The sequence below is a fragment of the Eremothecium cymbalariae genome, chromosome 7 (genome assembly GCF_000235365.1).
Source record: "Eremothecium cymbalariae DBVPG#7215 chromosome 7, complete sequence".
NCBI classification, from domain to species: Eukaryota; Fungi; Ascomycota; class Saccharomycetes; order Saccharomycetales; family Saccharomycetaceae; genus Eremothecium; species Eremothecium cymbalariae.
The window spans coordinates 533207-548612 of NC_016455.1; the positions used below are offsets into that span (position 1 = coordinate 533207).

Below are 15406 nucleotides of genomic sequence, written 5' to 3' on the forward strand. Positions count from 1 at the left end.
ATCCGTGGGAATCTCAGAAAACAAGAAAAATCCGCTATCTGCCTTCGTTAACGTCTCTTCTCTATAGACTGCTGTGTGTGTGCACGCCGTCTGTCAGTCTATCTTGTTTTGTTCTTGATCTAGTCCTTCCTCTACGTCTCTGGCTGCTCCGTTTCTAAACCGTTATGTGTTAGGTGTTATGTAGGTATGTGTGTGTCTGTGTCTGTGTTGATCCTATATGGCTTCTTCTGCTTTTCCATATAATCGCTGCGCACAGACTTTGTTTTCCCCCCACGTTTTCCTTTCTTCGATTCTCGCTCTTTAACCTTTCTTTAAGAGCTCCTTGTGCGTTTACCTTGTTAGACTCTCCTTGTGTGTCTTAGTCTGTAACGAACTGGTATCAAACAGCAGGTTGTACTTGCAATTCTTACTGAAGAACAGTCTGTGTGTGTATGACGATGGAGTGTGGTGTGTGTGGTGTTGTGTGTTCTCAGAAACAACGCATCTCTCTCAAAGGAAGCAAAGGAGATAGATATTCAGAAACTACAGCAGTCACATTTGGACGATAGATTGGTTGAAAATTTTGTTCGCGACAGCAAATTTTTCTCTCAGCGGGGGGAGTGTGTCGGGGGGAGGGGGTGGTGCGTTGTTTAGAGCCGAGCTTGCGTCGGGGCGCCGGGTGTCTGTACGGGGGTGTCTGCGGGGTGTGCACGTGATTGTGTGTGGGGAGGAGCCGGGGGCGGCGTGCCGCAGGGGGCGCACGGGCGCGCAGTCTTGTGCGCGCGTGGGCTGGTGGTGGTGTGTGCGGTGGGTGTTAGGGTTCGGGGCTGGAGTCGTCGTCGCTGCTGGGGAGGGAGGTACCTTGTTCGATGAAGTGTGTGAAGGCCTTTGCCAGTTCTGTCCAGGAGGGTGATTCGGGGCGGTCGGTCATGAACCGTTTGACCTTTGCTGCGAGAGTGGCGCCCAGTCCCTGTGGTGGTTCCGCAGGGTGGATCGGCGGTGGCCGCGGTGCGGAGCTGCTGGCGCTGCTGGCGCTGCTGGCGGTGTCGCCGGCGGCGTCGCCGCCGGCTTCGACCGCCAGGCGGCCCATATAGTCTTCCACGTCAATCAACGGCTGCACGGTTTCCCGTTGGTAGTTGGCCTGCAGCAGGCGCTGGCGCACCACGCTCTGCGTGTCTTGTAGGGAGACTCCGTGTTCTTGGTTATTGTTCGTGTCTCCCAGTTCAGATTTCAGCAGCTGCAGCTGCTGCGTATTGTAACTCAGACAATTGTTGCATCGCAACCCCAAAATATGGTATGCGCAGTTGGACCGCCCGCCGCAGTCGTTGCAGCGGATTATGCATCTCCATCTGCAGTAGGGCTCTGGCAACGGCTGGTCGTCCACCTCCCTGTCCATGATGCGAAATTGCGCTTCCATGTTCACGACGGTAACCTGGCACTGCGGGCATTTGTAGGAGTGCCTGGTGTGGTCGTTGAAACAATGCTGGTGAATTGCATGTCCACATGGGGACATATACACCACTGGCTTGACTGACGTAAACATGTATTCGCCGCATATGGGACAGTTGGACATGGTAGCGCGTTCAATACACCGATGGTTGCCTTGCAACTCCATAGATAAACACGCTTGGCACCCATCACAATGGAAAAAATCCTGTCCGAGTCCCAGCCCAAGCCGGCAGATCCCACACTTATCGCAGTGGTATATGTCCTTGGTGTCGTCATTGTCATACAGAACACATTTGCGACAGAAATACAATGCCAATTCCTGCCCACAGCCTTCGCAACCTGACGTGTTGGGACGTTGCACCTGGTTACACAGCATGCACACGATCCACTCTGTTTCCTGGCGCTGGAATGGATGGCTGCTGATTGTTTCATCGTGGCAAAAACGGCACGAGTACCATCCCGCACACACACGGCAGTACAGTTTACAATTCAGCATGTAATGGCTGCAGCCAAGCGCTCCGGCCTTTTCTTCTGCCGCCGCCTCTGGCGGCGGCGGCGGCGGCGCTCCTCCCATTGTTGGCGAATAGCCGCCGAACCTGCTCTCTCCGCCCGCCCGCGCAGCGCCTGCGTCTGCAGAAAGAGGGGTGCCGTATTGTCCACTCATCAACTTCTGGATCATCCACGCCTTGCGCTCAGCGGACACCTGTTCCAATGCATAGATCTGCCTGATCCTCCCCCGCAGCTGTTCCTGGTCAGCCAACGCGTCGTCCCATTCCGTCAATCCGCGGTGCTCGTCCTTCGTGGTCTCCCTGGGCAGAGCCAGCTCATGCAATATAGGCATATCCCTCGGCTCGTTGGCAAGCCCAACGGCTGAGGGCTCGTGCCCGGCCCCTCGTTTCCGTTCCGCCCCCAGCTCCCCCTCTCGCCGCTCCGCGGGGGGCCCCGCCGCACCATCAGCCCGCCTCCCACTAAACCCTGCTATCTTGCTCTCCATCAACGCCTTCACCGTCTGCAGCCTGTTCAGCGCACTACTTAACGTAACCCCATCCTGTAAGTCCTTGATGAACGTAGACAGCTGGAATCTCAACGACCACTGTGACAGATCTATCTGCGGGAAGCCCCTGCACAACTCGTCAAACTCGTCTACATCCATGCTGCTACTAGCCTCCTCCTCCTCGTCGTGCTCCTGCTCCTGCTGTTCCTTCCGTAACGTCTTCATTGTGCCAGACAATATACCATGCACAGAGAGTATAATCAGAAAACAGTATTGTATAACCAAGATACAGCAAAAAACAGAACGCAGGAAAAAACGAGAAAAACGGCAAAACCGGGAAAAATCAAAGCCAGAAACAGACAGGGAAAAGAACACTAGCTATCGTTTATAACAAAAGAGGTAGAAAATATACAGCTTTTGGCGAGTGTGTGGGCTCGTTCTTCCTCTTTTTTTCGTTCTGGTTCTTTCCTACCAAAACCACAGCTTGGTTTGTGTGCTGTTGTAGTTTCTTGGGAGAAGGTTCATGTTTCTATCCGTGCGAGAGAGGGGGTTTTCGCAGCGCCCCCTCAAAGGGCGAAAAATAGAAAAAACAAAAAATTGTAATAAAGTGGGAACAGGTGTACACACGGTCTGGTGTTGTTTACCCTTCTTTCCCCCGTCTGGTATACGACGAGTACGTGGGTTTAGCAGAGAGGAGGATAAACAGAACAGACGGACAAGGAGACGGACTGAACTATAAGAAATTTTACTTTGGCGGGCAAGATGGCAGTGTCTTTGAAGAGTTTTATCAATGTTCCAGGGATAGTGTCAGATCTTAAATCGTTCAACTTTTCCGTGTATGGGCGTTGGTTTGGTTACATCAATATTATTCTATGTATAGCGCTAGGGATTGCCAACATTTTTCATTTTGGGCCTGTGATAATCTTTTCGATTCTGGCTTTAGGACAGGGGTTCTTTCTATTGTTTGTGGAGGTTCCTTTTTTGGTCAAGATATGTCCGTTGTCTGAGAGGTTTGTTTCGAATGTCAAGATCTTCAACTCCAATATGAAGAGGACGATGTTGTATGGGGTGATGGCGGTGATTCAGTGGGTGTCGCTTGTGTTCGAGGTGACGTCGTTGGTTGTTTTGGCGATCTGTCTAACGGTCAGTGCGATCTTTTATGCGTCCGGGTGGTTGACGAAGCAGGAGTTCAAGGAGAGTAATGTGCTTCGGGGCCCAGGGTCTGATACGTTCCCGCACGAGGCGTCGGTTAGAGAGATGTTGTGAATGCGGTGTGGTATGTGTGTGTTATTACGTTTGTAGGTTTGTGCGCCGGCGCTGCCGCGCCGCATGTTGTTGGGTGGGGTGGTGATACAGAGGTATGTGTGTAGCTAATATTGCATCGCAGCCCCGGCATCACAGCATGTGATGCCGGGGCTGGCGTTCGACAGTTTTTAGTGGGGCGGTTAGTGGGTATATCTGAAAAAAGTATATAGTATATTCGTGTGAAAAATCACTATTGTACAGCATATATGTAAAGTTATACATATTAATACCTATGTGGATAGATAATTAATTAAAGTGGGGGTATGGTCCGATAAAGAGTGAATAGGATGGTGTGGGAAAACCTTAAAACAAAACAAAAACAGGAAAAACTAATATAGGAAAATTGGAACAGAATTGTCAGAATTGAATACTAGTAAGTGAGTGATTTAGGAAGAGACATAAAGGAGGGGGGTCATGGGTGCAGGTTCCCCATGGAGGTTAGATTACCGGAACCTGTAATTGTAGGGGCAACTGACACAGCCAGAGGAGGCGGAATGTTGCTTTGGTTAGTTGCATCCGGAGCTGCAGAGGTTGATGGTGGTCTTGCCGCTACCACTAAATTTGGTGCGCCTGCAGAGTGGTGGTGATGGTGGTGGTGTTGATGGTGTGGTTGTTGTTGATGAACAGAGACATTGGTGTTGTTATTGCCAGGAACGTTAATGGCAGTAGTCGTCGACGACGACGAGGCAGACGATGCGGACGAGGCAGACGAGGCAGACGAAGATAATGACGACAAAGCACCTACCTGCATGGAAGGTGTGTTGTGGCCGACAGTATCGGCGATATCAGAATTTATTAGGGAATTTAATGTTTTCTTGACCTCGTTCTTGCTCAACATGCCGGAATCAATCATGTCCTTGATGGAAAACGTAGTCGGGCCCGCCGCACTCGAGGAGGATGAGGAAACCATTGTTGCAGACGAGTCGGCACTGGCTGCAGTAACTGCGACCGCCCCGTTCGCGCCGGAATGCAGACGGTTCATCAAATGAGAGGCTGTATTTGGGTTCGACGAAAGGCGTTCCAGTAGCATCTCGGCGTGCTTTAGTTTCAGATGCTGAGACAAATTATCTTTCCGCTTATGGCGGGAATGGCACCATGGACAACTGTATGGCTTCATGGTGGAATGCGATAAAAGATGTCTTTTAAGCCAGGACTTACGTTTGAAGGCCTTTTCGCAAAAATGACACTTGTGTATATTCTCAAACGAGTTAGGGTCCATCAGTTGGCTGGAGGTAACATTTGAAACGCCTATACTAGTCGATGTTGCAGGTGCCGTGGCTGCTGGAGGAGGGATAGCGCCCAGCTGTGGGATTGTCTGCACATACTGCTGTGGTTGCTGCGAGTGCTGCTGCTGCTGATGGTGTTGTTGAGCTTGCTGCATTGGCTGCGGCTGCTGTGTCTGCTGCATTTGAGGATGCGGAATCGAATATTGATACGTGTGAGGCATCCCCCAGGAATAATACGGCTGTTGCTGCTGGGCCTGGGCCTGGGCCTGAGCCTGCTGGGTTTGCGCTTGCTGCGCCTGTGCTTGCTGCTGCTGGGCCTGCTGCTGCTGGGCCTGCTGGGCCTGCTGTTGGGCCTGCTGCTGCTGGGCCTGCTGCTGGGCCTGCTGCTGGGCCTGCGCCTGCTGGGCCTGCGCCTGCTGATAATGCTGTGTTTGCGCCTGGCCTTGGGCCTGCCCCTGCTGTTGTAACTGTTGGTTCATAAGATGAGGAAGCTGCTGTTGTAACTGGTGATAAACAGCAACTTGTGCATGCGGATCATCGTGAAAATAATAAGGAGTCGTGGATGGCGTAGGATACGTTGACAAGCTCATATGCATTGGCATGGGCATGTTCGGAACGTACTTGGTATCATAGAGATCACCAGATCCAGCGCTGACAATATGTCTCTGATACTGCTGGGGCTGCTGGGGCTGCTGGGGCTGCTGGGGCTGCTGGGGCTGCTGGGGCTGCTGGGGCTGCTGGGGCTGCTGCTGCTGCTGCTGCTGCGCAGCAGCAGCAGCAGCAGATTGTTGCTGGTGATGGTGATGGCCTTCGTACTCCATAGGTTTTTCGAAATAAAAAAATCTTGGTACAGTGTAGTAACCAAATCGACAACGACGTTAGCAACTTAACTCGATAGAACAGGCGGAACGTGCGACAAAAAACAGGATCAACGTTCTAATGTATATGATACACTTAATAACACTAATTAAGAGACAGAGTGAGAAAGTATAAGCTTTCTTTTCTATAATTGACGATACCTTCCCGTTTGTATGGTGTGAGCGTGATATGCAAAAAAAAAAATTGATTACAACAAAAATATTAATAAAGAATAAAAATCAAACCCCACTTCTCCACACTTTAAAATATAAGGCAGAAGTAGAAACTCAGTACTAATATGGCTTTTTGTGTGCGTAATATTAGTAGCTATCTTTTTCTCTCTGTACTACTTTTAATGTTTTTTTCTTTCTTTTGAGAAACGCGGTATCTCGAAATAAAATAAAAAAATGATTAGATCAGTTGATTCTTCCTAGGAAATATGTGGGAATCACCGTCTGCGTGTCGGTAGTATATTCTGTAGGTCTCCGTCTCTTCCTGGAGGGGTATAAATAGGAGCACAAAAGCGACATGAGGCAAATTGTCCAAATCCCGACCGTTATTATATATGTTTCGAAATGATAGACAATAGATACAAAGGAAAAAGAAACCGAGACCGAACGCGAATTTAGGAGCTGTGAGAGTGTTCCGTGGGCGAGCGTTCTGCCTTTTCTTTCTCTCTCTGTCTGCCTGGTCCCCCTGCCGTCTCTTCTCTTCTCTGTTCTTTCTCTCTGCCTCCCTCCTTTGATCTTTCCTGTACATCTTTCTAGGCTTATTTTATGTACTGGGTTCTCTCTGGGGGCTGGGCCTATGCACCTTACGGTTATATTAACATCATTACGTAACCTTATTATGTTATGTATTTTGTGTTTTATTTTTGCATTGCAGCTTGCACACAGCTTGCAGTACTCAAAGATTGCCGGAGGCTGTTTTTTTGGCTGATGGCGGTCATCGCCGTTATATTGTTACAAAGTATGGTGTGAGGTACTTGTCAAAATTATGAATACTAATTGGGACCGTAAGTAGGGAGCGTTCGTATGCAGCAGCGGGGGGCAGTAGAGGGTGGTGGGTGAGCGGGGTGGAGTTTTTAGTAAAAGGAAGGGGGGTGGGATTTCGAGGAGATACCAGACGTGAAACTGAATCATCAATGAACGTGGCTTGGTTTGTTCGCAGCCGTCCCTCTTTGTTTTTATGCAGTGCGGTGGTATCTATGAGGGCACGGTTATGCATTAGCAGCAGCGCAGCAGCAGCCATGGCTGCTGCTGCTGCCGCTGCTGCTGCCTGCTTTTATTGGCATCGTTTTCTTGAATGGTTATTGTTGCTATAGTGCTGCAACCTATGCCCCCTCCCTCCTTCTATCTTCTTCTGCTCTCTATCTTTAGTTTCGTTCCAGTCTGCCTGCTGGCTCCTCTTTTTTTCTTTCGCAGTTAAGTTTCTGCGGTGTTTTCTGCGCTAAAGGATATACAGGCATTTAATTTAAGATTCCTGCTTGGATTTACCTGCTGTCTGCGCGCTTTTCTCCCGTGGAGACAACTGCGCGGCGAGAAAAATGGGAATAGAGAGGTTTCTTTTTTTTATAGCAGCAGACTGCTGCTGCAGGTCTGGGCTGCCTCGGTCTGTTGTAGATGTGCCAAACATTTAGAGGAAAGAATTTTACGTCTATGCGGGGCGGCGGACTCTGGAGGCGGCGGCAGCAGCTGCAGCAGCTTAGCAGCTGCTGCGGGAGCTGCTGCTGCTGCATGTTGAGGTGGGCGGCGGCGGTGTGGTGCGGGGCGAGGCAAGGCGAGGCAGTGAACAATAAAAAGAAAAAAAAGGGCTGGGGCCATTTCTAATCTTATTATCACTATCTATCTATCTCCTGTTCACAGAAAGAGAGGCTGTTGTGTAGTTTGCCCAGAAAGCAAGCGAACCGCAGACAGTTGCGCACAGCGTTATTCTGTGTGTGCGGGTATCTCCGGGAGGAAAGCCGAATGTGACAATTGGCAGATTATATAGAACAATACATGACTGTTAACTCGGAATTAGACAAAAAAAACTCAGTATTCGTAGCAGTTTTGAATCCCTGGCGGCGGTACAGCGCAAGAGCCTGACGGTTTCCTGTAAACACGGTGAGCTCCAGGCCCTTGAGTTGGGGGAAGCTGGGTTGCATATGTTGCACCAGTTGTCTGGCACAGAGCAGCATGCAGGAGCCCAGGCCCTGGTTTTGGAAGGATGGGGACACGTGGATTTCCATCACGTAGACGACCTTGCACGGCGGCGGCGGCGGGGTTTCTTCAAAGGCTGGTTCTGCTGACCTCCCACTGGGCCCCCTCTCACGTTCGGCAGTGGAGGCGGCAGCGCGACTGCCGTTGCCGGCAGGCCAGTGGGGCTCGTCGCAGAAAAGCAGCGAGACAAAGCCTGCTATGGCGCCTCCGGGATTCTCTTTCCTATATAGAACATGGCACGTGCCTAGCCCCTGTAGCTCGGCACGTTTGTGGGCTTGCCAGGGCCGAGAGCGGGTTAGGCGTGGATACAGAAGATGCGCGTGGACGTCGTAAAAGCAGCCCAGTGTTCGTTCAATTATCGCAGTAAGCTGTTTGGCAAATTTCTGCCGAGCAGCTACGGACAATCGATCCGTGATGATTATGTCGCGGCTCAAGGTGCATCCATTGCGGCAAGCCAATTGTTCTGGAAATGCATCATTGATGTACAGCGCAAGGATCTCCGCTGGGTACTCCATAATGCAGCTTTTTGTTTTGTGTGGTGGAACCTTTTAGAGATGAACTGGGGCGAGGCGAGGCCGAGGCAAGAAGCTCCTTTACAAGCACGGTGCTTATTATAAAAAATGCATTCTTTTTGTTTTCTACTTTTGCAGAGGAGTCCGCGCAGCCCGCGCACAGCCGGCTTCGCCGGCTGTGCGCGGGCATTTCAGATCAGGTGATCTGGTGTGTCACGTGGATATTTCGGCCCCTCGTGTTCAACGACTGCCAGGCAACCGTCCGTATCTGCCAGGCAAAGTGCAGCGAAGCACACCGTCTGTCCTGTGCTGTTCTTGCCACGCGAACTTCGAGGTTGTAATGTACCGGATCAACATAGATTATATAAGCGTGTATAGGGTTTTTGTTTTACAAAAAAGTTCAAACTGAACAAAAAGCTCGAAATTGATTCTCATAGAGAGACACACTCACTCCCATTCACTTTCACCCACTCACGCCCCACGTTCACACACTCGTCCGTCGCCAGAGCACGAAAACGTATATATATATACATAATAAGGGAGACAGTAGTGATTCGACACAGAACGTCACGGTTTTTTCTCTTTGAGTTGGGGAGGATACTATCTAATACCATAAAAATCATAAAAAAATAGGCTAGAGAGGAAGAGACAGAAGCCTCTTTTTTTAGAAAAAAGACAGCAGATAATGAATTCGCTTTCGTACTTGACGGGATCATCGCAACCGACGTCCTCTTCTAAGGAGGAATTGAGGTTTCCCTTCTCCGAAAGCAGTTTGCCTAATGTGACTGAGGAGCAAGAAGTTGAGAATGGGGAAGTTTCTCAAGATTCTAAAGGAGGCAGGCCTTCATGGGTATGGAGAGTGGTCTTTTTTTTACCCACCTGGCTTATTATCAAGCCAATTTGGCTGATATGGTTTGTTCTTACATTTCCTTTGAATTTGATTGAACACACTTCGTCTAAAGATGGTTCAGTAGAGGAGGAGGAGGTAATACCGACGAATTCTCAAGGTTCTGGTGGAGGAGAGGTTATAGAGGATGACGATCTTGTTGGAGAATCAATGGTGTTGCATGAAGATTCGATCAAGTCGTCGCGGCCTTCGACAAGTCGATCTAGTTATACGTCTACACGTTTGGGCAAGTTTTTGTTTCCGAAAAAGTTAATTCCACAGTCGATTCTACAAACGGATAGGAAGAAAGTGCTGGTTTTGGATTTGGATGAGACATTGATCCATTCGATGTCTAGGTCGACGTCATCATCGAATACGTCGCAAGGTCATATGGTGGAGGTAACTTTCTCTGTTAGTGGGGTTTCCAGCCTTTATTACGTGCATAAACGGCCGTATTGTGATCTATTTCTTTCCCGTGTGTGCAAATGGTATGATCTGGTGATCTTCACGGCGTCCATGAGAGAGTATGCGGACCCTGTGATTGACTGGCTTGAGAGCGGGATCTCCGCGCGCTTTACGAAGCGCAAGTACCGGTCCGATTGCATTTTGAGGGATGGCATAGGCTACGTGAAAGACTTGACGATGATTTCAAAGAATCTGCAAGATACAATCATCGTCGACAATTCTCCTGTGTCGTACGCCATGAACGTGGACAACGCCATTCAAGTGGAAGGTTGGATCAGCGATCCTACCGACACTGGCTTGCTGAACTTGTTGCCGCTCTTGGAGGGCTTGCGGTTCACAACGGATACCAGAAATATACTGTCATTAAAAAATGGCGAACATGCTTTTGTTTGATAGAAAGAGGGAACTATAAAAAGAAGAAAAATAATTAAGGAATCGGGGTGGATGGTGCGCGGAGAGTGGAGTTGATGAGGGCTACTACTAACAGTAGTCCGATATTTATTTAACCTTTTTGTTTTCATTTTTTGTTCGTTTGTTTGTTTGTACACATGAGCTTCATTCAAGCTTCAAAATTATCTCTCTGTATGGTTGTCTTTTTCATCTTTACCATCATCGTTTACTCTATAAGAAAACTGCAAGAGGTTCTTCCGATTAGTCCATGATCTACATAATTTACCCCAGCGATAGAGTGGGATGGCCCACAATCCAATGAATATTTCAATTAATGCATAACAGGTAAATGCGTTCTTGTAGCCCTCATGTAAACAAAATTTGACGTTGAAGAAGGAAACTGCAAAGCCCAAAATATTTTTGACCATATTTAGTGTGACTAAAGCTTCCTGGGAGAATTCCTTGTACGAATCGACAGCATAAGTGATCGCAGTGGTACTGCACATTGAAGAACCAAAACCTAGTACCCCAAAGAAAATGGAGGGGATAATCCAATGGTCCTGTCTTTCAAGTGACCACCCAAAGCCTAGAAGCCCTATTGCATTGCATAGCACCGCGGGTAATACCATGAATAACCGAAATTCAGGCTCATAGATACCATGGTTATGAGCAGCTAAAAGTCTTGTATTCACATCACTACCTCTTCCTGCAATTAGAGAACCTAAACAACCGCCGATAAATGGCGCAATGTATACCAATCCAACAGAGGCAGAACTGAATCCATATATATCTTTGTATGCATGATCAATAACCTGAGAAATGATGATTAAGGACACAACAGCGTATGCATACAGCCATGCCCCAAATAAAATAGCTGGGTAAGAAAACAACACAAACGGCCGTAGCATTACCATACACCAATTATCAATGGTATGTCTCCCGTGGTAAATTCCAAGTCCGATTGCCATCTGTTTCTCGGAAATCGATTTTATGTGAGCTCGAGTTTTAGAACCCGTCTCAGCTTCTTGTGCATTTGACTCGTCAGTTAAGCCCACCGGCACCCCGTCATCGTTGACATGTCCAGCCGATTCTCTTGGATTCAACCTTGTAGAACGGACAGTAGCTATGGAAACATTCTCTGACAACCCTCTCACTTGACGAGCAATACGAGTCTCGTGCAGAGAACGTTTATTAGGAACCGGGGTACGATCCCAAAACGTCTCCGGAACGAAAAGCAAATGTAATACAAAATTGGAACCTGCAATAATTGTCAGAATCCAAAATAACCAATGGGTACTCAAGTGTTCAAATACTAAAGAGCCCAGTAGAGGCACCAAGTTTTTCCCACCTAATAACAACAACGTGTATATGCCTAATCTATAAGCTCTCTCATGGGCAAAGTAAATCTCTGCGATAGTGGCGCTGGGAAGGGACTCAACCGTAGATAACCCAAAACCGGACACAACCCTCGATATTAACAACCAGTTGAAAGAAGTGCTACAGGCACAACCAATGGACCCTATCATGAAAATAAGTATACCCACCAAATAAACCAAACGCTTTCCAAACAAAACAGCCGTAGGTGATGCAAAGATAGAACCGACGCCTAACGACAGCATCATAGGCCCAACTAAATATGAAATCTGCGATAAAGGAACCTGAAGTTCCGCAGACAATTTAGAAAACCCAGATGCAAGCATCGATGTCTGGCCCCCGCCCACGAAACAATGCCATCCAACACAAACTAATGCTATGTCTCTCCGCCAAATAGGCCAATTCAAAGGATCCTTCTTACATTCAGACGGCTGCGGATTCAAAATAATCCCCTTCTTCGTCTTCTTAAGGTGATCATCCGAACCTCCAGACTCCTGTCCCTTCATATCAGAATCCAAAGGCGACGAACCAGACACCGAACTGCACCGTGAACCAGAAGCCGCCACACCACATCCCGCATCTACCCCACTATCCTCTTTAACAACACTAACACTAACCTCATCAACCCCCTTCTGCATCATCGCAAACGTCCCAGGAACATTAAGCTCCGGTAGTCCATGGTCTTCTGATCCCGGCTGTACTATGCCTAAAAAACTAACTACCATGTCCCCTCCCAAACCTCTTTGTTTGAAATCTCTATGCTTCTTCTACTCCCAATACTCCCAACTTCTCAAACTACCAAAGATAACTGTCAACCTACCTTATCACTATATATAATAAATTACAAAGAAATGGCTAGAAAACCCTTTTTGCGATTAATCAAAATCTTTTTTAAGAATCAATCAAAACCTGGTCTGGCTTTCTTTTTTTCCCTTTTGTTTCCAGACCTACAAATTACAAACAACAAAATCTACATATCAATACCTATTCCCCATATTCTTAAATCCCCTCCCCTACCCCAACTCCCCTCTTATCTCCCCCAAATCTCCGATCATCACTCTTTGTGATGCCTTATAGTATGAAAACGTTGTACATATGCGCGCTTATGGCTTATCTTGAGCTCTAATTTCTTCTGTTTTTCCGTTTTCTCGTTTAAAGTTAAATTAAAATATAAAATCAAATAACATGGGTGTTTTCCCGGACACCAGCCTGCTCCTTAGTGTTCATCGGACACTTTTGTTGATTTTCATTTCTTTTGTTTCTTTTTCCTTAATGCCAAGCTTTCTATTATTCTGATCGATATGCCTCGAGAAGCACCATGTCCTGATATACATAGTCTGCTATACAGAAGAATCCAAGCGTCCTGATATACAAAAAGGGGACATGGAGTTTTTAGTTGATTGTAGGTTATGGGGCTGTTGTTGAGCACGGTTCTTTGCTGCTTGGGCGCGCCGACAGCGTGGTTACGATTGTTCGTTTATGGTTATTAGGCAAGCATGCAAGCTGTATATCTGTGTGTTATATATGTAGAAGTTTCTTTTGTCTTGGTTAGTGGAAGGGGGTCTGATACGGTACAGAAGAAACACCACAGCGTCTATATATATTGGTAGCCCTATTGATCAGCGGTTTTTTCGAGGACAATATAATATAATATGTTATATTATATTATTTATTGGGTTGGGTTGGTGAAGTCTTTTTTTTCAATTTTTTTTAATTTTTTTATTATTTGAAGTTCGAATTTGACGGCTTTTGCCTTTTTTTGTCGTTCTCCATCATCTTAGTCTTCGACAGTTTGCTTGTGATTCTCTCCATTCTTGGGGTCTTTCAAGAGCATTGTGATGTTGAGAACCATTGCTACCAGAGGTCTGAGCACTTCTAGTGTGCAGAAGCTGTCAGGATCTATCACGAAAACGCCGATTGGTAAAGAGGCGGAAGCGTTGTTCAATAAGCCGAAGTTGACCCGGTTGTCGGTTGATGGCCCGATCGAGTGTCCTCTTTCAGGGTACCAGCTTTTGAATTCGCCTCTTTTTAACAAGGGCTCCGCGTTTACGTTAGAGGAGCGGTCAGCTTTTGGTCTAGAGGGTCTTCTTCCTCCACAAGTCAATACACTAGATGAGCAGGTGGAAAGAGCTTACAAGCAGCTCTGTTATTTGAAGACGCCGTTAGCGAAAAATGATTTCATGACTTCGATGCGGGTGCAGAATAAGGTTTTGTTCTTTGAATTGGTGAGGAGACACATTAGGGAGTTGGTGCCGATTATATATACTCCGACGGAGGGGGATGCTATTGCGGCTTATTCGCATCGTTTCAGAAGACCGGAGGGTGTGTTCTTGGACATCACAGAGCCGGATTCGATTGAACATCGGTTAGCTGCATACGGTGAGAACAAGGATATTGATTACATTGTTGTTTCTGATGGAGAGGGTATTCTCGGTATTGGTGATCAAGGTATTGGAGGCATCCGTATCGCTATTTCCAAGTTAGCACTAATGACTTTGTGTGGTGGTATTCATCCTGGTCGCGTGATGCCGGTTACTTTAGATGTGGGTACAAACAACAAGAAACTTGCACGCGATGAGTTATACATGGGGAATAGATTTGCCCGTGTTAGAGGTAAACAATATGATGACTTTTTGGACAAGTTTATCCAGGCTATCAAGAAAAGATTCCCAAGTGCTGTTTTGCACTTTGAAGATTTTGGAGTTATGAATGGTCGTCCATTATTGGAACGTTACCATAACGACTTGCCATGTTTCAACGACGATATCCAAGGTACGGGTGCTGTTGTGATGGCTTCATTTCTGGCTGCTTTGAGGCATACGGATCGGAAGTTGCTAGATTCTAGAGTCTTAGTCTACGGCGCAGGTTCTGCAGGGTTAGGTATTGCTGATCAGATTGTAAACCATATGGTTACACGCGGTGCTACTCTCGAGGAGGCGCGTTCCAAGATCTATATAATGGACAGACGTGGTTTAATTTTATCATCCATGGGAGCTGGTTCCACTGTTGGCCAGCAAAGATACGCCAAGCCCGACGAAATGTGGACCAATGTGAATATCAAATCCTTAGTAGAGGTGGTTTCTCGTGTCAAGCCAACATGCTTGATTGGTTGTTCCACTCAGGCAGGTGCATTTAATAAGGCGGTTGTCCAAGAAATGCATAAGTACAATGAGAGGCCAATTATTTTCCCGCTATCGAATCCAACTAGATTGCATGAGGCCGTTCCAGAAGATTTGTTAGAATGGACAAATTATAAGGCCCTAGTTGCTACGGGCTCACCTTTCAGTCCAGTTAATGATTATCGTATTTCTGAAAATAACAACTGCTTCTCCTTCCCAGGTATCGGTTTGGGTGCAGTTTTATCCCGTGCTACTGTCATAAGTGATAATATGATTTCAGCAGCAGTGGATCAACTAGCTTCGTTGTCACCATTAAAACCAGGAGATTCTAGACCAGGTCTATTGCCACCATTGGAGGTTATAAACGATACTTCTGCTAAGGTTGCTACCGCAGTCATTCTACAAGCTTTGGAGGAGAATCTAGCACGTATAGAACAAGAATCCATTCCAGGAGAAACACCTAAGAGGTATGTCAAGGTTCCAAGGAACTTTGATGAATGTTTAGCATGGGTCAAAAATCAAATGTGGAAACCTGAGTACAGACCATTGGTGAAAGTCGAACGTGATCCGCATGTCCATACCTACCAGTTTTAATAAAACTACATTTAAAGATCTGAAAAAATAAAAAATGCATATGCTCCCTACCAT

General features: G+C 47.2%; 7 protein-coding genes across 7 annotated transcripts; 3 read left to right on the forward strand and 4 right to left on the reverse strand.

Annotated features, from left to right (window-relative positions):
* Window positions 1-793: 793 nt before the first annotated feature.
* On the reverse strand, window positions 794-2647 carry Ecym_7253 (RING finger and CHY zinc finger domain-containing protein; the record flags this gene model as incomplete). The annotated part of the gene is made up of 1 exon (XM_003647866.1): window positions 794-2647. The coding sequence occupies one exon, from the start codon at window positions 2645-2647 to the stop codon at window positions 794-796; it is 1854 nt and encodes a 617-aa protein (XP_003647914.1).
* A 537-nt stretch (window positions 2648-3184) lies between these two features.
* TVP18 (Tvp18p) lies at window positions 3185-3688 on the forward strand (the record flags this gene model as incomplete). The annotated part of the gene is made up of 1 exon (XM_003647867.1): window positions 3185-3688. The coding sequence occupies one exon, from the start codon at window positions 3185-3187 to the stop codon at window positions 3686-3688; it is 504 nt and encodes a 167-aa protein (XP_003647915.1).
* Window positions 3689-4139: 451 nt separating this feature from the next.
* Window positions 4140-5774, reverse strand: MOT3 (Mot3p; the record flags this gene model as incomplete). The annotated part of the gene is made up of 1 exon (XM_003647868.1): window positions 4140-5774. The coding sequence occupies one exon, from the start codon at window positions 5772-5774 to the stop codon at window positions 4140-4142; it is 1635 nt and encodes a 544-aa protein (XP_003647916.1).
* A 2021-nt stretch (window positions 5775-7795) lies between these two features.
* NAT4 (N-terminal L-serine N(alpha)-acetyltransferase NatD) lies at window positions 7796-8527 on the reverse strand (the record flags this gene model as incomplete). Its single annotated transcript, XM_003647869.1, has 1 exon — window positions 7796-8527. The coding sequence occupies one exon, from the start codon at window positions 8525-8527 to the stop codon at window positions 7796-7798; it is 732 nt and encodes a 243-aa protein (XP_003647917.1).
* A 682-nt stretch (window positions 8528-9209) lies between these two features.
* Window positions 9210-10268, forward strand: NEM1 (Nem1-Spo7 phosphatase catalytic subunit NEM1; the record flags this gene model as incomplete). Its single annotated transcript, XM_003647870.1, has 1 exon — window positions 9210-10268. One exon carries the CDS (start codon window positions 9210-9212, stop codon window positions 10266-10268), a length of 1059 nt encoding a protein of 352 aa, XP_003647918.1.
* A 179-nt stretch (window positions 10269-10447) lies between these two features.
* Window positions 10448-12364, reverse strand: Ecym_7258 (uncharacterized protein; the record flags this gene model as incomplete). Its single annotated transcript, XM_003647871.1, has 1 exon — window positions 10448-12364. One exon carries the CDS (start codon window positions 12362-12364, stop codon window positions 10448-10450), a length of 1917 nt encoding a protein of 638 aa, XP_003647919.1.
* Window positions 12365-13477: 1113 nt separating this feature from the next.
* MAE1 (malate dehydrogenase (oxaloacetate-decarboxylating)) lies at window positions 13478-15352 on the forward strand (the record flags this gene model as incomplete). The annotated part of the gene is made up of 1 exon (XM_003647872.1): window positions 13478-15352. The coding sequence occupies one exon, from the start codon at window positions 13478-13480 to the stop codon at window positions 15350-15352; it is 1875 nt and encodes a 624-aa protein (XP_003647920.1).
* Window positions 15353-15406: the final 54 nt, after the last annotated feature.